The following is a 23,972-nucleotide window of genomic DNA, read 5'->3' on the forward strand; positions in this document are numbered from 1 at the left end:
TCCTCTTCCCTAGTTGCATTGTCCCACCTTGTCCATTCAACTTCTTAATCAGTGTGGGGTTTTGTGTTTTATTTTGTGTCCTTTTCATTTATTGAACTTAGCTTGTTTACTGAATGGTCAAAGGAGTGCCAGCACAAGGAAACAGCAGGGGTTTGGGTGTTTTGAGTCAGACAGGAAGAAAACAGAACTGAAGGAATTGCCTCTTCCAGCATCAGCAGGAAGTCTTTGTGAGGGAGAATAGGAACAGGTTTCAGATGTGCGTATTTGTTATTGTTTTCCAAAAGTTTTCCTTTGTGAAATTTTCTTTGTAGAGACAGCAGGTAGTGATATATTGAAAGTTTTTTTGATATGGGGGCAGTTCTCTTAAAATTTTTGAGCATTCTTTTTACAGTGACAGCTTTTTGTGTCTTTTCTGCATTCTCGTATTTTATTTCTCAAATGTTTGAGAAAATTTCTGCAAACCGTGCTTGACCAATATGTCAGAACTGTAGGCCTAGTTTCATGCTTAGAAATGTCCATGCTAATTATGTCTGTTATCTACACTGGTCTTGGGTAAGTTGTAGTTATCTTACTGGTCATGACCTTAATCATAACATAGAACTGAGATAAAATTAAGCTTGATGCTTTAAAGAAGTTTCCAAAGCTTTATATGCTCTATGAGCAAAGTAGGAGCTAATGTGGAAGATGTTGGATAGATATTGTATGATTGAATTCTGATAAAGATTATCCTTTCAAAGGATTGTTTTGATACGTGCAATTTTCTTCAGAGGTTAGAAAATTTTATAAGTGCTGGTTTGTTTATGCAGCCTAGGACTTGTGCTTGAGATTGTTCAGCTTTGCTTAAATGTGTTGTTTCTCTTTGTTTTACATCGTCCTGAAGATATTTGACTTGTCTGAGATGCATGAACTGAATTAATTTTTTTCTTTGAGAGAAAAGTAGAACATTTAAATTATCATTTTTTATTACACAGTAATTGTAGTGACAGCTCAACCTCAATGAACCATCTTTCAAAGTTAGCGCATGGTAATTTACAGTATTTCAATTATGGAACTGTAATTACGACTGACAAGAAATGAAAGAGTAGTCTGTTTGGCATAACAATAACACAGTCTGGGAAATGGCTCTATGACTGGGTTGCTGTGGCTTAGAGATAGTTATAAATAGCATTTATTTACTTGCATGACATAGTCTATCTAATGCTAAATTTAATAAGATGTTCAAAAGTGGAATTTATTTGATTAATGTTGGTCTAAGTACCAGTTCTCTTTCCATTTTAGTTGAAATTTTTGTTTTTATTTGAAGTAAAACTTTAAACATGCTTAATTGTAAGGTGGTGTTTTATTTTTGGGTTTTTTGAAATCTTGCTAGTATCTGTACTCACTGACTTTTTGAAGCACAGCATTATCTTTATGCCTGCTGGCTGAGATTAGTTGTCAAGTTTGATATATCATTTATCAGAAAAGTATAACCAGCCTCTGAAGGAATTTAGCTGACTGATCTGGTGGGATCTTATATATATTTGTTAATTATTTGGTTTATAATTAACGTGAAATACCCAGGAGACATATGCAATTGAAGCTACTTGGCCTGTTTTTTTTTTTTCTTTTTAAATATTATTGCAAGCTGGAAAGATTCATAGTGGGTGGCAGGACACAAGAAATCTATATCAAAGATTAGTGGAAAGGGCCATTCTGTTGTATTTGTTGAAGAAAACAAGAGTGTAAATGCTGTAACAGTTGTTTGTCATGCAGAAAATGTGGATAGTGATGTTCAATAGAACAGGTTGTATCAGGACCTCTGTATGCAGGAGTGTTTGCACTTACATTGCTTCTAAATCATCAAAATTGGTACAATGAATAAAGGTGTTTTGTGATATATAGGCTGTTAAGGAAGTTTTTGCAGGGAGAAAGGAAGTAGCTTTTACACCAGGGTTAAATCAACAGAATTTTCATCTGCTGGAGGCGTCAGGCAGGTAACGTGCAGTGCGTTTAGTCAGTGTGATTAGAATGACACATAGATCTGTTTGGAAATAATGTTAGAAACGTATTCAAGGTTATCTGATAGAAGAGCAGAGCAGGGTTGTTTGTCATTATGATTCTGTTCTCATGCTCATTGACGTGGTGCTAGTTTGGGGGGTTTGTTGGGTTTTTATTGTTGTCATTATTTGGTTTCTGGTTTTTTTTAATAGAGATTTTTATATAAAGCCACAGATACTAAGATACTACTTTTCTTTGCTACAGTTTACCTTTTTAACTTACTTTTTGCTTGTGGTGGTCTTGAGATGGCTGTGGCTATTCTTGATTTCATTGCTTGTTTATTGAGACTGAGACCAGACTATTTCCATTTAGCAATAGTAAAAGTTTTACTCTTCCATAACATACCTCTGTGAGATAATAATTGCCTTTAATTTCATAATAAATCAAGAAAATGAATGTTTTTCTGATTAAGAATAGATTTCTCCATAATTGCAGGTGCTGGAACAGTGATTCATATGAATCCACTCCAGTTTTTAATGTCATAGAAAAATTTCTATAATTTAATCTGATTCTACAACACAACAGTCCAGAATTGTACTACTTTACCCATGAGTGCTCTGTCACTGTAGATGAAGTGCCACTGTTTCAGTAAAATTTGGAAATAGCTTTTGGAATGTAATGCTGCAGGTAAAAGGTTGTAGCATATTGCAGCTAGTACTGTTCAAATTCCACTGAAATGTATCAGCTCAGAACTGCATTTGCAAACTGCTCAGCACTTCAAATTTGCGTCTGTATTTAGAGAAGGAGTCTGAACAAATGATGTCGTGCAGAAAAAGCTGTAATCATCATGTATGAAGAGCTTATCTAAGCCTGACCTTGACTGATTTATTTGGCGTGTTGTACATCTGACCTTGTTCTCAGAACGATAAAACAGACACTCAGAGTTTAGAGCTGATTAATTTATCAACATATTTAAGAATGCAGTGAAGCTGGCGATCATGTTACCATGAGCTGACATGTGTGTGTTACACATGTGATGTGATGAAAGAGAAGAAGGAATTTAACCAGAGCAAATGTAGGAACAGCAAAAGAAAGTGGTTGCCTTCTGCATGTGTTACGAAGTAAGAGCATACTCTAAGATAAGAAAACAGTATAAATCTCTGGGTATTGTACATGAGAAGAAGCTGTGGTTTTGGTTTTTCCCTATCTTGTTAATTTAGGTGAATCTAGCACAAAATGTAAAGACCTTTGAAATGAAAAGTAACTATTGAATCTTTTTCTACTTAATCTGATAATATGATGTTTCTTCCTAAAAGCTAATAAAAATCTCCCACACAGAGCAAAAACTAACACTCTAACAAAAACTAACTTAAGCATTCCAAATGATACTCTGTATGCCTTTTTTGTAGAAATAGCTTGGAATACATAGTTGAAATTTCAAATGAAACGTAACTAGATGTAGTATATTCTGAGAACCTATTTTGGAATAATGCTGTACAGTGGACAGTGATTACCCAAGTGACTCACAGAAAGGTGAAGATACAAGTGCCGAGCCACTTTGGTACTTTAAATTATAGATTTAATGTATGTAACTGTAAAATTTTATATATATATATATATATATGTATGAAAAAGCCCCAGTAGGATCACTCTACCTTGTTCTGCCCTAAGGTAAAATCTTGGGGTTATAATAAATCAGGCTAAAAACCCATGGTCTTGATAGCAGTAAAAGAAACAAATTATATAGGAAGAATTACCTGGGCATGGAAACATTGTTATGCCCTCTTATCCATGCATCCATAACTCTTCTGAATCTGCCTCCTGAATGCTGTGTCTGAGGCTGATCTGTTCACCTCAAGCAAGATACACAACAATTGGAAGAGATATAGAGAAGATGATCTAGGATTTAAAAAGCCACTTCTGGGTATTTGTTTTTCCCTCTGCCTGCCTGAGGCAGCCTTTGCCATGTTGAAACAACACTTTCTTGTTTCAGTTATAGAAGCTGGTTGGTAACTGATCTAAACTGTGTACAGAGTCAAATAGTGGAGTGACTGGTCCAAGTCAATATTTCATCTTTCATGACTTAACCCCTCTGCCCCTTTCATTTTCTGCCCTCTTTTAGCAGCCTTCTAAAAGCCTGGTAAGATTCTGAGTGATTTTCAGTGTGGTACAAACACAGATGGAGTGGGGCAAAGAGAGGGAAGGTACACAGTGTGATTGTGGAAGGAAAGCTGCAGGCACTCCTTAAATAGGCATCATTTTTGGAAACACCTATTTTAGAACTGTATATGAAAAATTTGGGAGACAGATTTGATTTCTTTTGCTCTACATGTCTGTTCTGTGCTTGAAAAGGAAGCTAGTAATAGCTCCATGCATGTTTTTAGGACCCATTAAATGAAGTACCAAACAAATTATGGAATATTAGTGTTGTCAACAAGAATATAAGAAGTGCCTCTCAAGCACTCTGAATGTGTAACTTCGTGACTGTGTCTTTAAGTTCCACCTCCTCTAGTCTTTAATTTCCGTGCAATTTACTCCTCCATTTATTTGGTGGATACACGTGTGTGTTTGGGTGCAGACAGTACCATGAAACTACAACTGGATGGGTTTTATACTGTATGTAGAGTCAAGAAAGCCTCTGAGCAAAACTGTCCTGCAAAAGTCCCATTTGACTTGATTATCCTACATCTGTAGGATGATAATAAAAAAAAAATTCTGTTTTATCTGTAATAGTAATTTAACTTTCCTCTGAACTAGGACCTAGGAACTTTCCTCTGCTAGGACTATTTCAGTAAGTCTGGCTTGGGAAGGGGGGTTGTTTGTGTGATTTTTGTTTGTTTGTTTTGTTTCTGAAGCTTGGCAAGAGCTTGTACAGCCAAGTACTTCTTTAATGTCATCAGGAGGATCTCTAATCCTTATTAGCAGAAGCCAGTTTATGTATTCAGGTGATTTGTCTTGTGAACGTTCATTTGTGTATGTGTGTGAAGTGTTGGCTGTGTCAAACAGGAGGGAACAATGTGAACGCAGAGTTAGTTAATATTTTACTCCAGTCTATCCAACAACTTCTGACCTTCAAAAGACTGTTAGTATAAGCCAGTCTGAGTATGTCATGATACATAGCCAGGGGGATAATATGACATTGATACAGGTACTGCTTAAGAGGTTAATACTTACCTGGCACTGGATTTTATAACTTACATAAATGTTAAGTCATGCCTAAATTGGAAAACTTTGTTTAATATGCTCTGCGTAAAAGAGGGCTGCATTCTTACTCTTAAAATGTAGGTATTTAAACCTTTCATTACATCTCATAAATGAAAACCTAAATAGTTTTGGAAGTAATAGTAAGGACATGGTACCATTTCTATCAGTGAAAATGACCTTGTAAGAAAACAAATCTTTTCTCTAAACTGTCTCAAGTGAATTTTTAACGTGTTAGTAGAATGGCGCTAGCTGAAATGAAATGATAGACCAGTCTGACTCACTTGTAAACTTGTGCACTTGCTTACTGAATAATCTCTTGAAGTGCAGCAGAGAATTTAAGCTGGTTGCAGAGTACCTCGCTAAGAGAGGAGAAAAACACTGACCTTTTTAATAGGTAACTAAAAGTAGTTAACTTCTGAAGGCATAGCCATGTGCTAAAGTTGGCTAGGCCTCATTTTGAAATTATGGGAAGAATTAATATAATCAGTGTCAGGTAGAAAAACAGTAAATGCAGCCGTTTAGGCTTTTTTCCAGAAGCTTTGGGTTGGGTTTTTACATTACCTTTTTTGAGGGCATAGGGAGGATAGGGGGGTGGGTGGGTTGGTAGCCTAACACTTCATTTTGCTTTTGAGGAGTTTTCATACTCCTTTCGTAGATGTATGAGATTTTATTATCCATGTTATCCAGTGTTACTGTGTTATTCATCCCAGGGCTTCCAGCTGCTTTAAGAAATAGTTACTGGGGTTAGAAGAATTGCCTAAAGGTACACAGTGGGTAAAAATGCTGGAACTACAAGCAGAGGTACAAACAGAAATAAAGACCTGTTATTTGCATTCATGAACTTTGAAAACTAGATGACTGTAGCTGAATAATACTGATTTCAGAAGCTCTCTTTACAAAAGAGCTAATAATGATTACAATTAAAAGGTTGTCCCTATGTGGAGACTCACTATGTTTGTCTTTTCTTCCTTGATGTCAGGCTTTGGGTGTAGAGTGGTTTGGGGTTTTTTTTCTTTCTCTGGAAATCACCTACATGTTACCTAAGGAAATCAGTGCCTAGTTGTTTTATTTAAACTATTTTGTTTGTATAAAAAGAAGAGGAAAAGACAGCTATTTGACATCTCCATCATTGCTACCCTGTCTGGATCATCTGGTGGAGCTGGGTAGTTCTGAATCCCTGAAGCCGTATGAAAGTTCTTACTTGTAGTTCAGGAATATAAACGAGTCCAGCATCAACCTAAAAAGGTGTACCATTAGTCTTCAGAGCTGGTTTCAACAGCCAGTATCTTGATACCTGAAGTGTTCTACGCCAGGAATAAAATGAAGTGAGCACCATTTCCTTTTTTCAGGAGATTTTGGAAGATTATTGTGTCATTTGCTTAGATTCCACAATTACAAATATGAAAAGGGTATTTGAAAGTCTGCTACTTCCATTAAAAAGCTCCAATTTGTGCCCCAGCTCATTTTGATTGGAGATCTATTCTTCAGGTATGGCTGAAGAAGAGCAAACAGTTACTTGGTTGAAATAGTTTTCACAGAATAACAGGATGAATTAGGTTGGAGAAGACCTCAGATTGAGTCCAACCTATGACTGAACACCATGATGTCAACTAGACCATGGCACTGAGTGCCACATCCAGCCTTTCCTTAAAGACTCCACCACCTCCCTGGGAAGCCCATGCCAGTATCTAATCAGAATTTCTGTGAAAAAATTCTTCCTAATGTCCAACCTAAACCTCCTCTGGCACAGTTTGAGGCTACATCCTCTTGACCTGTCACTTGTTCCCTGCGAGAAGAGACTGACCCCCACCTGGCTGCATCCTCCTGTCAGGGAGTTGTAGAGAGTGGCAAGGTCAGCCCTGAGCCTCTTCTTCTCCAGGCTGAGGCCCCCCAGCTCCCTCAGCCACTCCTCATCAGATTTGTGCTACCCCCAGCTCTGTTGCCCTTCCCTGTAGCTGCTCCAGCACCTCAGTATCCTTCCTGGACTGGGGAGCCCAGAACTTGACTTGCAATTCCTGATACTCAGTTGAACTGGATTCTGAAAAGCAATTTAAAGGTTTTTAGAAAAATTTGCTGACTTTTGCCTGATAAACATTGGATTTATCCAAAATGTAATGATTTTAGTATGTGGTGAGCGAGATACTTAACTTCCTTGCACTTTTGGTCTTCCTTTATTTTGTAGAAGGACTCTAAGGATCCCGTAGTGTGTAGTCACTGCCAAAGGGGAGTTTCACCAGCTAAAACACTGAAGTCAGCCAAAACTATTTTTTAATGATCAGTTACACAACCTCTCTCATGTCTTTGCCAGTGTTGAGGGTGTGGTAAAATAAAAGGTGTGGAGCCACAGAATATTTTCTGCATTCCTATCCAAAAGTATTTTTTTCTGTATTCAGGTTGAAACTGAACATTTCATTTGCATCTTAAGGACCTTGTTTGTGTGTTCTGTCCAGTTTCTTTGGGTTTGCATGGTAATAAGTGGTGGAAAAGATTTTGATGCCTTTTATACTATCTGTTCACTGTTTCCACCGAAGTTGAGAGTAGAATAGTATATAAATACATTTGCTTTACTGGGATTTCTCCAACAAAGGTATTGGAACAATATTGTTTTATTTTAACCTGGTCTTGATTAAATTTAATACATTTTAAAATACTTCTGGACATATATATAACTCTATACAGGGACACACAGCCAAGCTTTATTTGATTAATTTCTTGTTAAGCAGAACACCAGAAAGAAGCAGGATGGAAGGTGAAGGAAATGTATTTCACTGGCAATGTTCCCTTATGTTCCATAGCCTAAAGCTGAAAACCAAATGCCACATGCACATAAATTCCAGCAGCTGTGACTATGTGGACTTGGATAAGCAGACCTATGCTAACTTTATAGATCAGGTGTACGTAGCAGATCAAACAATACACACACACACAGACACACACATAAATGTGTATATATATATGTCTCTGTGTGTGTGTGCATACATTCACTCATTTTCTTCTCATCTGTTACGAGGTAAATGGAGCTTGTACATACTATTAAAAACTTCTGGAGAATTATAGGCATTTTTCACAAACTTTTAATTCCTTTTCTCAACTTCGCTTCCATCTTCTAAGTAATGTTAATCCCTGTATTAAGTATAGGAAATTAAGAGGCAGAGAGATTAATGTTGAGAGGATCCTTTAATTGTGCATATTCAAACAGTGGTGCGTACGCTAACATTATTAACCATTATATAGTCCTTGATATATTCAGGGTACAGTATTTGCTGACTTTAGTTGCAACTGTGTACTCAAGTCTGTGGAAACCAAACCCAGGGTGTCAAACACCCAGGAAAGTAAGGACCATGTAGTTAGTGATCGTTTGGAAAGTTTTGGCTGAGTGAGTTGGCTGAGGAGGTTTTTGGCAGAGACAGGAACAGACTCCAGGTTCTCTAGGGCTGGTTTTGGGTGCCTTAGCTTGAAACTATCCTTTCTCTTTATTGCCTCACTCCTTTCTGCAGTAAACTCTTAACTTCTCAAGCTGATTGACTAATCCTTTAAGCTTTAGTATTAAAATGTGTGAGAACTGTTAAAAAAAATCAGTGGTTATTAAACACCATGGATTATTTTCTGCCATGTATGAACTATTTTTATGGTCAGAAACTGATTTTTTTCAGTGTATCTTTCTTTTAGGATTTGATAACTTGTTTTATTTGGCTTGAGTCCACTACTGGGCTAATAAGTAAAGTTACTGCATGTGTACTGTGGCACAATGACAACATCAGAATGCAGAAGATTATCATAGTCAGTCACTAAGGACTTTGTGTTGTGGGACCTTCCCTGTACAGCTGTTTTCTTTCTTCAAGACAAGTGTCCTTTTCTTTATTCTCACCTTTTTCCTGAAATTTGCAACCCATTTCCAGCTCCTTTTAGCTAATCTCTGTAGCTTAATTTTACTGATGAGGCTTACACCGTCTTAAATCAGGAGTTTGAACATGATAAAATTTGAGAAAGTATAATAAAATATTTCTGGATTCAGAAGTAATAAAAGAGGAGGTGATATGAGTGTTGTTGAGAAGTCTTCAAATGATGTCGTTGTTAAGAGGAAGGTATTGTTCCTTCAGAGATGGAGGAGATGAATATCTGAATGTAAAACAGGCTAAACATGGGGAATGGAAGGCCCTGAATACTCTGCAAGACAGAGTGAGGACAGACAGACTGAAAGACAAAACAAATGCAAGCAAATAAGCATAATAAGCAAAATGCTATAGGTTATTTACTTACATAAATATAATTCTGTAATACAATGCGGTAAATAGGAATAGTAAGAAGGTGGTTTACTGAAACATGCTACCACAACTAGTATCTGGGACCAAAAAGCAATAAGCATGTTTTATGTATCATAGTGAAGAAATGGCAGGATTGGAATTCAGATATGTTAATTGTAAGGTCCAAAGAGCCCACTTCAATGTTTGATAAAATTTACCCCGTCCCTCCTGTTTTTTGAGGGGGTTGGATTTTTGCAGAGGTGTTTTGGCATTTTTTTCCCCTTTTGTATGGCAAATATGACCAAATATACAGTATTTCATTCCAGGTTTTGTTGTCAAGAATCTTGTTTAACCAGTTTTGTCTGTTTTGTGCTCTGTGTATGTTTATGTATGTAATCTCCTTTAAACTTTCTGGAGACTGATCCACAATTCTGTGAACTTAAGTTCTTACATTAACAACATGTCTGTTAATGTTTTATACTCAGCTTAAATCATTACTTTGTGACCTTCACCCAGTTCTGTTATGTGGGTTAAATTATATAAACTTAGTTAAAATAATTGCCAAAATTTTTCCAACATCCCCAAATAAATAAATGTAAAGGATTTATGAATGCACACCAACAGGATTCATTAATTGATGTCATGTCATTAAGCCTTAAAGGACCATTAGTTAACTCATACTATTTACATGCAGCACCATAACAAACAAGTTGTGTGGACTGAGGGAAATGGATCCACAGCACAGTCTCTCTCTGTCTGGCTTTTTCCTCATTTGTACTTATTACCTCTTCAGTGTCCAGTTTTGCTTCTTCTTTCATCCTCATCACTCTAAACCACGAATTGAATGCTTTTGCAAAAAGCCTTCAACTCCTTTTTTTTGTGTGTGTGAGCCAGTCGCTGAATTTTCAGTGCAAACATACATCCCTGCTTATACAGACAGAACTCCAGAGATTCCCACTGGCTGTTAGCAGACACTGTTGGACAGTTTAAACTGTCCATTTTGTTACCTCTTGCAGTTTTAGGCTATGAAGTGCAGCAGTTGCTATTCATACTTTATCAACGTACAAAGTAATTTCACTGTAATTCCAAGGCAGTGGTTTTCATATCTTCTACTGCCATGTTTTGTTAGGGAAATTCTATGCAGAATATAGTGAGCCATCACTAATGACAGTGTTAAATTGCACATATGGTCTCTACAATGCTGCCTGCTACCTGTGTGGGGCTGGGGGAGCACTCTGCCTGTGTGGAAGGGTTCCATAGGCAAGGGACACAACCATCCTTTTGTGCGTCAGCAGGGTCCATGTATCGTTTGATAGCTGCTGGCCTGAACCTTATGTAAGTGTTCAATATATGGACTGGGATCTCTCTCCACCAGGTTCTCCCCTAATGGTGTTGCCACAAGGTCTGTCAGAACTGCATTTCAGTGCTTGTTTTCTTTTGTGGATGCTCTGCAATTATACCTAGGCTCTTTCCTGCCATGTTCACTTGTCTTCCCAGGAGCAGGCCTGGAAGGGAGGTAGAAGGTAATGTGGGGTGTCAGATAAGACTAACAGCAGAGAATAAAAGAAGGCAAGAGCTGTGGGGACTTTTGATACCTTCATTTTCTGTGGTAATATGCTACAGGATGTGTCATATGTTGCCAAAAGTTCTTATAATCCAGAAACTTCTTTTATACCAGTGAAAAGCTCTGCATGAAATTCTCAGTACTCTGGGGAAAAATGAATATAAGCTTTTTTTTATCTAAACCCAGCTATGTAATTTGACTATTTTGGAGAAGTGATACTGTCTGTGCTTTTTCTACACAAAGAACATCTAAACTGTATTTGTATGGTTTGACTTTGTTTAAACTTCACTATCAAATTGAAGATAATATGGATTGTTTTGTCTGACATCCTCCTGAACAATATCCTCGGGGTGATCTTCTATGCCTTGTGTGCATGGTACACTTGTGTAACGTAAACTGATAAGATACTCCTGTGTTTCTTTTCTGCCTTGTCTGAAACAAGTTGAAAAGAAAGTGAATCAATAGTGTACAGTGAAAACACTTTGAGAAGAAAATTCCTCATACTCTCCCCAGAATATAAGTAAAAAAATGTTCAGTCTCCAACTACAATACAGTGCAGCTCCCCATCTACACCAAATGAGTTTTCCACCACCTTGAAAAGGTATATATGTGTGAAAAAAAGGAATTTTGTACTTACCATGTTACAGAATTTGTTTGGGCAGGTGTAACCCTTGTAACGATGCCAAGCTCCTTAGAGCCCGGTGAAGATCTGCTGGCTAAGTGCTGGTCACTCAATCAGCTGGAACTTTAGACAGGTTTTACTTATATGCCCAATTTATTTCCAAGATTTTAAATTAAATTAATGAAGATAATACAACTTGCCATTTATGCCTCTCTATGTTTTATATATATACATCTGACTTCTTGCTAACTTACTGAAATACATAGTGAAAAAGGAGAGCAAATAATAGTTTAGTTTAATTCTAGGGTCTGTATCCTAAGATGCATACAACAAATAGTAGGCTGGAGCAGACCTCTAGATACAGCTACATCTGTGTAATCCAAACTTAATTTTCAACCTCTTAGGTTGAGTCATGTATATAGATAGATATTGCTGCTGTGTTTATTTATGAATGTAGATCTGTGGGGGATTTTGTTGCGCTATTTGCTTTTGTGTGTTCGTGTGCATCCATTTTTAAGTAAATACTGCTTCCTGTGTTGGAAAAGTAGAGCAAACCATGGTAGATGTAGTGGAATCTCCAGGTCTAATGTGGGGCTACCGCAGTCCTCTCTTACTGTGCAGCCCCGTGTAGGCAGTTGGATGAAAAAGAACAGACAAATCAACATTCCTTTGCCTGAACTCCCCAGCATGCCTCAGCTGCTTTCACTCAGCTCCAGAAAGGAGAAATGAGACTAAAGGGAGCCACTGGTGGAGTGCTTGCTAATTAGTAAAACTTTGTTGCATGCAGAAAGCAAAAATTAAAGGAATATATAAATGCTATTGAAATTTCAGTATGTGAAAACTGAAAGCATCAACAGATATTTATTTCAGAGCTTTTAACTAGTCATGTACTTAGAAGAACAAGTTTTTTCAGTATTTTCAAAAGACCAGAACTTGTCAGCCTGCTTATGCTGCCAGTTTTTGTATAATAAGTTCATTGACCCTGTAGACAGTCTGAGTGTTTTCTGAGTTACCACTTTATCAAACTAATTTGCATGATTTTAAAGCTGTTGCTTGCTAGAAAACAGTCTAGTGAGGGCACCCTTTTATATAACTTTGCTTATTCCTTTTGGGTAAGGGGAGGGGAAGATCAGGAGCAACAATAAAAAATGGTGTAAATGAAAAGTGATTTTCATGCTATCATAAAATACTTCACAGAATAGTTTCTGAGTAGTTTGGTAGGATTTCTTTTGTTTTCACCCAGATAAACACAATTATTCCACGTGCAAAAATGTTGTGCTTCAGTAATTAATGTGTAATTACTTATTGTTACCAGATAATGTAGAGGCCAAAGGTATAAATGGATTTGAGAATGATTAGAGAAATTGATGGATGATACATTCATGGAAGAAAACCAGTGAGAGCTGGAAGTGTATAATGAGGAAAGGCTTGCCCCATAGTTGTTCTTTCTCTTTTTGCCTGCAAGCATCAGCCATGGCCATGAGAGAGAATCCTGGTCTAGATTGATTCCTATGTCTCTTCTGGTGTTCTTGGTATTGTTTAAGGTCTTGGTGTTGAAGGCAGTGAGCCTGCACTTGAGAACCACATCTTTGTACAGAGTTTTGCCTTGTATCAGCCCATGAATGGCCAGGAGCAAGAACCACACATTGTATCTTGGGTTCTTTTGTGTTCTTTGGAGGGGATTCTGAATGAAAAGTCAATGAATAGAAAAGATTAAATCCTTGTAGCTCTTTACTCTACGGAATTAAATGTTTATGAGTACATACCTGGTCTGTGTTACAAGAGTGTAGATAGTATAACACTATAGACAGATAATTCCACTCATGGTTTCCACAGTAAATGGTAGGGTGTTTCAGAGGGTAAGTGGTAAGGTGATGGTTAACTCTGAAAAGTTACATGCTCCAGCCAGTTACTCTGCAAAAAAAATTCAGAAATCCATTGCCACAAGTTGTGATGCACAGTTCGTCACAATTTGTATTTGTGCTGATGAAGCATGGCCTGGATGACCTGCAGGTAGAGGTGCCCCAGTACCACTGTAAGGTGCTGCCAGTCTCTAGTGGGCTCTTCTGTGCTGGCACAACTCTTTGTGGGGCCATGTTTTAAAATAGGTGAGGGCTTTTTTTTCCAGTAGCATCCTCCTGTCCCCCCACCGTTTTTTAGTGTCAAGATCTGATTATATTATCTGTCATTTATTCTGCAGCCCCACAAATAGTTGTGTGGATGTAGTGTGTTGTTTGTTAGTGCTTGGAATGATCAGTGGTGTGAGGGTGCCTAAATTTTGTGTTGCTGTGGAAGACACTCTTCATAAGTATATTCTTCCTTAAAGGTCCATATGACTTTTCCTATCTATTAAATTTTTTAGTTTACTTGGAATTACTTGGAATTTTAGTTTACTTGGAATTACCTAACAATAGGATTTGGTAATGAAATATTTTAGGGCAATAAAGAGGAAGATGTTAAGGAGAAAATATAGGATGACATGCATGAGACTGTTCAGGTGTCATATATTACTTTATCTATGGATATGCCCAAGGAGAAAAAATGCTAAATATTAAAGTCTGTGTTGATATTTTGATGTTATAGCCTAGCTATATTTGCTGTGATGCCTTATGAAACTCCTGTTGGAAAACAGCATCAATTCTTTTTTTTTTTTTTTTGACATGACATAATTTGTTTTCGTTAGAGTGCTGCTGTCCTTGCAAGTGAAAGAAATGCTGCACAAGAGGAGCGAAATAGTATAGAAAATAAAGTCAAAGAATTGATGAAGGAAAATGAACAATTGAAGAGAACAGTTACTGAGCTAGAGAACAAAATTGAGGAGTTGCACAAACAAATTGATAATATCAAAGGAGAAGAAAATTCAGTGAAGGAAAAGCTGAAGACATATGAGGTAAGCTAAGAAAACAAGCCCCTTAAGTAGTCTTCCTGTTTGCAATGGATTCATTGTAGAATAAAAACTGACAAAGAGGAGGGTGGACAATGCCATAGGAAAGGGTAAGGAAAACCAGCAGGTTGTCAAGAAGCAGGATACAGTTTGCTGACACGTATAAGAAAGATTTTCCCATCAAAAACCAGAGTGAAAACAAGTCACGGGTTGGGACTGGATAATCAGTGATGGGCCAGAGAGAACAGACTTCATAACTCAGTTTACTTGTCAGATTAAAGGCCTGGCCACTGTTTCTGAATGTATCAAATTGCATCATTGCAGGAAGAGAAGCAACAATTAGAAGAAGCTTTGAAACATGCTGAAAAGGAGGGAAAAGAATTGTTAGTGTTAAAAGCAGCTTTGGAAAGCCAGCTAGAAGATATGCAGGTAAGAAAAAGAAGGATTTGGATAATTTAAGTTTTCTGTTTACCTGAGTCACTATTGCTTTCTGTAGAGTTACATCTCATTCTTTTTGAAGTACACCTTAATTTAAAGTTTAGACCTCACTTCAGTGTTCTAATATGTGCTGAAAACCATAGCATCATGAAATTAAAATAGTTTTAGTGCTGAAGTTTTTCTTTTTTCTATTTCCATGGATCTAGCAAAATTTCGGGGAGATGAATTGCCATATAGACTGCCTAAGGCTTCATAAATCTGTTTTATTACTTTGAATGATCATGCAGCTCAGGTTGTGTGAAGGTGTTTACATGTAAAAGAATAAAAAGCTGTACTTGAAAATAAACAAAAATACTGTTAATGGACAAACATCAGGATGTTTGCTTCTCTATTTTTATGAGCCTGTCTTATTTGCAAATGTTTCATGGGACTGGAATATTTAATCAGAAATCCAGAGACGTTTAACACATATCGCTAGGATTTTTGCAGCCTCTTAAACTCTATATGAAGTCCTCTTTCCTCCTTGCTCCTTAGTCCACTCAGTGCCCAGACAAGGATATGCTTTCTCTCAGATTAGCCCAGAAATTAAACGTGTGGAGAATGCATCTATTTCAGAGCAGTGGAGAGAGATGTTGGCAATGTTGTGTATGAGTCAAGGCTGGGTGATTCAGATGGCATGAAAATTCACATCTGTTCAGTAAGGAGGAGGATGTGTATAAATCTTAAATCCGCTTTTACTGACATCATAGTCTGTGTCGGCAAAAGCTACAAACCTAATTATTTTCTCTGTGATGCACCTTTTACATTAACCAAAGAAACATTGATTTCAACAGTATCAATTTAGCGTTCTCTTAGTTTTGCTTCTAGAAGCTAAGGTTTTAAGTGATTCTATTAAACAAGACAGACTCAAAAGTGAGGTACATTTAAATTGCTAGTGACCCTTTTTTATAAATAAATAAAAACCAAAAAATAATTTAAATTTTGAATTTAATTTCTAATTTAAAAAAAATTTAAAAATTTATAAATAAAAGCAACAATAAAATACTTTTAAGTCTTTAAAATTGAATGGGCTTCAAGAACATAAGGTTTTACCAATATGGGTGAGTTTTGTTTCCACAAAGTTATGTTTTTAAGCTGCTGTTCCTTGTAACTACGTGAATAAGTGTTTCACCTGAGGCTTTTAGTCATGTTTTGGTTTTGGTTTTCTTTTTTTTTTTTCGTTTTAAATCTGTTTATCTGCTCTACCTCCCTGATCCTCCTTGTTTGCTTGTATGTATTGCTGATAGTCTACACAATCTCTGTAGTGGCTCACTGCTCATCACTGGCTTGCATTTAGCACACTCCCCTAAGAACTCCCTTCTGTCACAGTCTGACTTGACCTTCCCATGTAACATGGATCAATGCACCATGCACATCTCCTGCATCTTGATTAGCTTTGGGTCAAGATGCTTGAAAAGTGTGTTCTTTTTTTTTTCTGTTTATGCATCCTTCAGGGCATTGTGCCAAACAATGCTGCCTCCAGGCAGGGTTTCCAAATTAAAGAATTCTAGGGAAGGTGGCAGGAGAGTCTGTCTTGACATTTTTGTCACAACTTATGTCTAAATTCTGGCACACTAAATTTAATCCTCTTTCTGATTCTACACTCTTGTCCACCGGATATGAGCACTAACAGACCTCAGGATGTAATCAGCAGCCCTTTTGTTTAGAACAATTCAGCCTTTCTGTCTTTAGGGTTGTTCTAATGAATAATGTTGTGCAGTAGGTTGATTTGGCCTTGTGTTACCATTGACAATTTAGATGACAAACTTTGGCACTGTAATAATGTGTATCCCGGTGGAAATGTAATTCCTGACTGTCTCATCTTGCTTTTTTACATAACAAAATTACTTTTAATGGTGGACTAGGATAAGAAAGACCATGACAATATGAATAGAACTGTAACAGTTACTGTAAACAGCCAAGTCTATTCCTCCTCCATTCTGGATTTCTAGTCAGAAGAGTTAAAGCTGGTATGCACTTAATTGTAATAGACAGTTTGCATTAGTGCTTTCATCTAAAATCACCCTCAATACATGTAGAAATTTTGTTTATGGATAGTCAAGCAAAGAGTGTTTTTGTAGCCTTTCATGTTGTGATGTAACCCCTGTTTTAGGGTAGCCACCTCTATGTAGAGCAGTGTTTCAGGAAATGAAATACATCTCAACATTTTTCACCATTGAGAAGGGAAATAACTTAATTATTAAGTCCTTTAACCATAACATGTATGGTACTGTAATATCTTAAAAAATAACAATTATACCAACATTATGGATGGCAGGGCCCAGTAATCTGTGCTTTTTAAATTAAACAATCAGAACATGGGATCCTTTCCATGGGTGGCAAATATGAAGTTTATCTTTTCATTGTGGTAGAGAATGGTGGGAACCTAGAATTAGCTTTGCAGAGCATTGTAAGTTGAAATACATTCTTACTTTTCAGTTGCCAGTTGAAATAAATTGATAATTTGTAAAGAGAACATTCAACTAACATTATTTGGAAAAACAGAGAAATATCACAAAAATCTTTTAGGTTACTGTGAAAACAAATGACTCCTTTTCATTTCCCCCATTTTGTTCTGTTTTCATATAATAACACTTTAGCTTATTCCCAAAGTAATTAATTGCCACTAACAATTGGCTTTAAATTGGCAACTGACAGGCTGTTTGCCTGACTTGCAGGTACACTGTGACAGGGCAGCCAATTCTAGTGAAAAGTGCTCTAGGATTTTTGTATCTGTAGGACACTTAAATTAGAGATTATACTTAAATTGACCATTGAAGCTGTCCTATAGGGCGTCCAGATTTCAAATACAGAAATTCAGTATAGTATACTGAAACGGTAGACACTGAGGAAACTGTAGCATTTGAATAGCTGGTAGCAGCATTCCCAGTGCATCATGGTTTTAATACCTGAGTTAACAAAAGTGGTATAAATGGACATTGAATTATTTCTAGCATGATATATCAGTGTTTGTCCTATCTAGCTAGCAAACAGTAACACAAGAAACATTAAAAAAACAAACAAACAAAAATTTGAAATTTAAGCTTATTTTAATTTTACAGTAACTGCTGGTATTACTGTATTAAGTAACATTCCTTTAAGGTGTTAGAAAAGATGGTCTACATTTCATTATGTGTATTTTTTAATCTACTCCAGGAGAACACCCGTTGCATTTCACAGGAACGGCAGAAGTTAAGTCAGCAGTTAAAAGATGAAACTCAGCAGAAGGAGCAGTTAAAGCAGATAAAGAATGAAATGGAGAAGGAACGATTGGAACTGAACAAGACTGTTGAGAAGTTACAGGAAGAGGTATGAGTTCACCCCAAAGAGGCTGCAGGGATCTGAATATCTAACTGACAGAACTAAATGAACTGATAAATTGTAAAGAATGACATATTTTTAAATGGGGAAAAGAAAGTGAAATGAAAAGTTTGCTATCAGTTTCTTTAACCTGGAGGGTCTTCAAAAAAGGTTTCAGGGCTGGAATAGAGATTGGAACACCATTGTCTCAAAATAGCATTGTAAACCAGTTCTGTATAAACAAGATCCCAGATCTGAGTTCAGTTCTAATGTACAGTACAGCGATATTTCAGAGTTTTACAGCTGATTCTCAAAACAATTCTGCATCAGATTTATTGTGCCATCTGTGTGTAAACTGTACAACTAATATTGACATACTGAAGTGTGACTATGCAGTTCATTGTGTCACTCAGCTGGAAGAACTGCTGACAGACAAAAAGAGAAGTCTTGCTACACATACTATTATAAATTAACCTTACTGTTTTGTGTTTTCCACACTTCTGCATAGAAATTAATTTGTTTGGGAACCTTTGATAAATTTTCTGTTTGAAAATACTGTGCTGAATATTGAGGCTGGAGGAAAAAACCTTTTTTTTGTATTAAGCACAATAGAACCTTTTGTATATGTACTTTTTTCCCAGATGTCTGAAATGGTAGAGATCTCGAGAACATCTGCTCTGGAGCTTCAGAGCCAGCTTGATGAATACAAGGAGAAAAATCGCAGGGAATTTGCAGATCTGCAGAGGCAATTAAAGGAGAAAAATATTGAAGTAGAAAAATCACGTCTGATGAACATAAGAATGCAAGATGAGGTAATGACTCAGTGAAAAATTCTAACCTTTGACCTAGGATTCAATGCAGATAGTTTTGAAGATAACGAATGTTTGCTATCACATTTTTGTGCACTCTAATGTACATCAAGAGAGGCTGATCTCAGCATGCTTTTGAGTTTCATTTTTCATGGTGGTGATCAGTGTGTTATTTCTGCTGGGGAAATGGGGTTTCCTGTTTAGGACAGATAAACACAGTGTTAGTCAAATGAATGCAACTTAAGTGATATGATAAGGATTCCATTCCCCACTGTGGATTATTGACATTGTAAAACCTGTGAAGGATCTCATTAGAAATCATAATCCAAGTTTATTTTCATGGTGCCATCTTGTGGGTAAAACAGGAATTACTGTGAAGAGCCAATAACTCAATGAAATTCCTGTCATGCTTCCAGATCTGTTGTGTTTGCAGTGAGTCCCCTTTACTGACAGCACTTGTTTATAGGAAGTACACTATGAAGTGTATTACCACAATCTTATTGTTTCAGATGCGTCTGATGGAAGAAAACCTGAGGGATCACCAGAGAGCTCAGGATGAGGCAATAACAAAAACTCAGTTACTGGAACAGACTGTGAAAAGCTTGGAGTATGAACTGGAAGCCAAAAACCACTTAAAGGATGATCGGGCAAGACAAATCAAACTAATGGAGGTAAAAGACATTCTTAAGGGTTTGTTTCTTTTTTGAAGAGATAGAAATAATTTTGGTATTTCACATGAATTCTGCTTGGAAGGAATCAAAATAGCTTCATGTTGTTGAAAAATCATTGAGTATTACTGCAGGAATTGTTCTGGTGTATTCTAAAGGTGATTTGTTAGCATATCTATTGTAACATGATGTGTTCTAAATTACAACTTTCTCTCATAGTTTTAATAAACTTATTTTTAGTTAATTTTATCTTGAATTTATCATGCAAGTTTGCATTATTTTTATTTGTTGGCCCATCATTCAGAACTTCAAAAGTATTTAAAAGTTTAAGTTCTGTTTAGCCTTTGATATTAGTTCATTTCAGGAGTCTGAATAACATTGTGACTCTAACTAACATGTTACAGGGCTTCATAACTGTTCGGTTCAACTAGGCTGTCATTTGACTTTCATAAATAGCCATCTCTATGTCATTGTACTCAGATGAAAAGAAATTTGTCTTCCAAATGTCTGATGTTACACAGACATTCAAAAACAGTCTCTAGAAACATTACAGAATTTCTATTTTTCTTGAAATTGTTGGGAGTGATTTAAAAAAGGAAACAAAATGTGTGTTTTACTTCTATCAAACATATTCACTCTAAAGTCTTCTCTTTTGCTATGTGTTTTAAGAAGCATTTCAGTTTTCATGCTTGGTCTTTCAGACCCTTTGAGTCCTGAAGTTTAAGGAAGAAGGCCCTGGTAGCAGTCTGAAGAGGATGGAAAGTAGTATGTTGAGATTTGTTTTCTTTGTTCCACTTAGGACAAGTTATCTCACCTGGAACTTGAACTTGATGAAGAAAAGAATAATTCGGAATTGTTGTCTGAGAGGATCAGCAGATGCAGAGAACAGGTACTTAAACAAGTTCTCCAACTTTTGCTTAATGATTCTATGAAAAAGTGTTATTAGGATCACAGTCAATATTGATCAACTAAATAATGATTAGCAATAGGAGCTGTATGCTATACTTAAGCAGAGCATGTAAATCCAGAAAACCCAGAGTTCACAAACATGATTAAATATGCTCCCTCCACATCATCACAGACCAGCATTTTCCTGTTGTTCTAACTGGAAAATAGACACAGAACGTATGTAAAGACTGAAGACCAGTAAGCCTGTTGTGAAGACTCTCTTATATTGAAAGATCACAATTTTAATCTTACTGGGAAGTAATTCAGCATAATATACTCTCAATTTCAAAGAAGAAGGAGGAGGAGTAGCTTAGGAAATTGTGGACTTAATTAGTAAAATCAGCTGAACCAAGGATTCTAGACAGTTTCAACAGAGAGGAAGCTTTATTTTCATTACAAGTGTAAAAACTGATTAATGTATATCAAAGACAAGGCAATTGGAAATCATTTTCCACATAAAAACATTAGGCTTTTGTTCCAGGAGTTAACATAAGTTGATAGCCCAGAAAGAAGGGAAGGATTTATTAATGAGGTTGTGTCCCACGGGGCACAAAGTATAAAGATAAAATGATACTTGCCAAGCTAAGTGAGATCTACCATAGTAACTCAAACAAGTAACAAAAAGGTTTTTGACTGTATGAGCAGAGGAAAGATGTTGTGGAGACTGTGTGATGAGGCCTCAGTCAAGATAAGAAGTAATCAGGTATGCCCTCTCAAATAAAGGAGACACAACCAAAATTTTACCTCTGTCTTTGATAAGGCCAGTGAATGTGCAGGTGAGGGAAAGTGGAGTGAGTACATTGGAAATGAGACAACTGAGTTGGAAATTACCAAGTCTTAAGATAATTAGGAGTTCGTTGGTTTGAAGACAGAGGCCTTAATAATATTATTCAAGATTTCTGAAAGAACTGACATAAGAAATCATATGTCATGTAACAGAGATTTATAAGAAACCAGTGGAGTATAGGGCCTGATCACTGCAAAAGTAGCCAGAGCATCCATGGCTGAGTAGTGAGGATCATGCAAATGTTGTATTAGGTCATGGAAAGGAATACAGTGATATGGCTGTCTTGGAATATCATGGCCTAGCCAATGTTCTTAGCCTTAGTTTTGCATTTTGAATTATGTGAAACTCATGCAGAACTCACTACATCACGTCTGCTGCTGTAGCTTCACATGAAGTATTGCAGCTCAAAGTAATTTCCTAGAAGTTCAGGGGACAGTTAGCATTGAGGCACCCACAATGGTCTGTTCTGTTTTCATTTCTGTTTCTCCAGGAAAAAAAAAAGAACTTCTGACGTTCTTTAGAATAGCTTTAGCTTCAGAGGGAGAACAGAAAGTAAAATCTTAGTTTCTGTGTCTTTTCAGTGAAACTGTGTGTTCCACTGAGACAGCTGGAGAGTTTAAAGTGAGGTAGAGCTCAGCTTTCTCTCAGGCCTTCTTGAAACACCAAGACACCATTACTACTTTGTTTGAACTCAGGTTACTGAGATTCTATTTGATTGTAATAAAGACTTTTTGCTATTGTTCCATTGATATTGTACAGACTCCAAGTCAGTGGGTGAAATAGAATGTAAAAGACCCGTAATAATGTGGGGTCATGGTATTGTTAAATCAGGAAACCTTTAATACTGGAGTCTGTGCCTGTGTTGTAAACCTGGGATAAAAGTACTTTAGTCATAGCTGCACTAGTGGGTACTATAGAAAGTTAATTTGCTAACTGAATGGAAACCTAAAATACAGTTTGGTGACCAAAATGTTACATAATGGGTAAAAGACGTGTTTATTTTGAGGTCTGGAATTTCTCATTTCACACATGAGTTATAAAGGTTGCTTTGTTTTGATTTTATGCCAGAATGACTAAGTAGTCAAATTACTATAGAGTATTTCAGGGTCTGCTAAGCATTTATAATGACATGAGAAATTATAATGGATTTGTTTTGGTAATATCTGTATTTCTCTACATTTTTTAAACTATTATTATAAATATGTTATTTTAACATACTGATAATGAACTATAATACTTAAATTTCCAGTAAAAACAAATTTAAACAACTGGTTTTATTTTACATGAAGCTGAATGTTTGAATAAACATTGGCAAGGCTAATAGTTCACATTTCATTTGCCATGAAATGTTATTCTTGTTTAATTTAAACACCCTTTTGAATCTGAATGGCTGCATGACACACTGTTCTCATCTCCTCTTGCCTTGTTCTCAAGAAGTACCACAGCAGAGTGGAAACAAAAAAAAATTGTGAGAAAAGTGGGTCATATCCTATTAGTTTTTAAATGATAAAGTGTTAGTAACTCTAGGAAGACCAAAATGGTCAAACTACACACTCACACAAATGGAAAGCTAGAGCACTCAACTGCTCTTTGAGTCTAAAGTGAACAGGGACAGGACACACTTTAATACATGATTTTTTTTTTTTTCCCTATGAACAAGTGAAATGAAGTATCTCTTGCCATATTGATTTTAGCAAACATAATTAAAAAATCCTTAAGGTACCTTAGTCAATTCTTGTGTTCTGTGAAAATGTGAGCAAGAGTCTATTGACTTCAGAGACATTCCAGTAAGTGTGAAAAATGGACTTAGTAGTTTTCATGACGATTTCAGAATAAGTAGCGAAGAATAAAATTGCACTGACTGCATCATTTGCTTCCTTTTGGTGAAGAGTTCCCAGCTGAGGGCTGTATACCTGCTCTTTAGCTGGCACTGGCTGTGGGAAGCAAAGAAATGAAAATGTGGCTTTTCAATTTTGCAGTATCAAAGGAATTAGTTTAGCTTTAGCTTTCTTCTTTGTTAACCATTGGGGTTTTTGGTCACATACTTGGAAATTGTCTAGGTATATAAGGACATATTTTATTTATATATGTGTATATATATATATGTATACACACACACACACACACACATATATGCATATACTACTTTACTTAGGCATGAACAAGAAACATAGGCTGCAAACCTGTGAGATTATGAACAATACTGATGGCATCTAAATTATTATTAGAAATCAAATTACTTTCACTAATAATGAACTCAACAGTTTGTAATCCTAAAGCTGGCACAAAATGACAAAGCTTTGTAAAATCTGATACTGTTGCTTTTCTCAATTCTTTGTTGTTAGCATTCTTGAAATCCAGCTGTGATAACTGTTGCCTTAAGCTGCAGAAATAGTTTATTCTTCTTATTCATACACAGAATATGTTCCGTGAAAGTGGTATGTCTTACTGCTGTGAAATAAGTGAAACTTTATGCACATTTTGGCAG

At 36.4% G+C, this 23,972-nt stretch overlaps 1 protein-coding gene across 5 annotated transcripts in view; it reads left to right on the top strand.

Moving 5' to 3' along the window:
* The window catches only part of CGNL1 (cingulin like 1), a 54,659-nt gene that overhangs the window by 22,528 nt on the left and 8,159 nt on the right, over window positions 1-23,972 (top strand). For all 5 annotated transcript variants that reach the window (XM_085070731.1, XM_085070728.1, XM_085070730.1 and 2 more), the window contains 6 exons: window positions 14,295-14,501; window positions 14,820-14,924; window positions 18,129-18,281; window positions 18,914-19,084; window positions 19,591-19,752; window positions 20,549-20,638. In XM_085070731.1, the coding sequence (XP_084926857.1) occupies window positions 14,295-14,501; window positions 14,820-14,924; window positions 18,129-18,281; window positions 18,914-19,084; window positions 19,591-19,752; window positions 20,549-20,638 (888 nt within the window). The remainder of the gene's footprint in view (window positions 1-14,294; window positions 14,502-14,819; window positions 14,925-18,128; window positions 18,282-18,913; window positions 19,085-19,590; window positions 19,753-20,548; window positions 20,639-23,972) is intronic.

This window comes from Lichenostomus cassidix, chromosome 10 (genome assembly GCF_008360975.1).
Source record: "Lichenostomus cassidix isolate B80296 chromosome 10, HeHo_3.0, whole genome shotgun sequence".
Lineage (NCBI taxonomy): Eukaryota > Metazoa > Chordata > Aves > Passeriformes > Meliphagidae > Lichenostomus > Lichenostomus cassidix.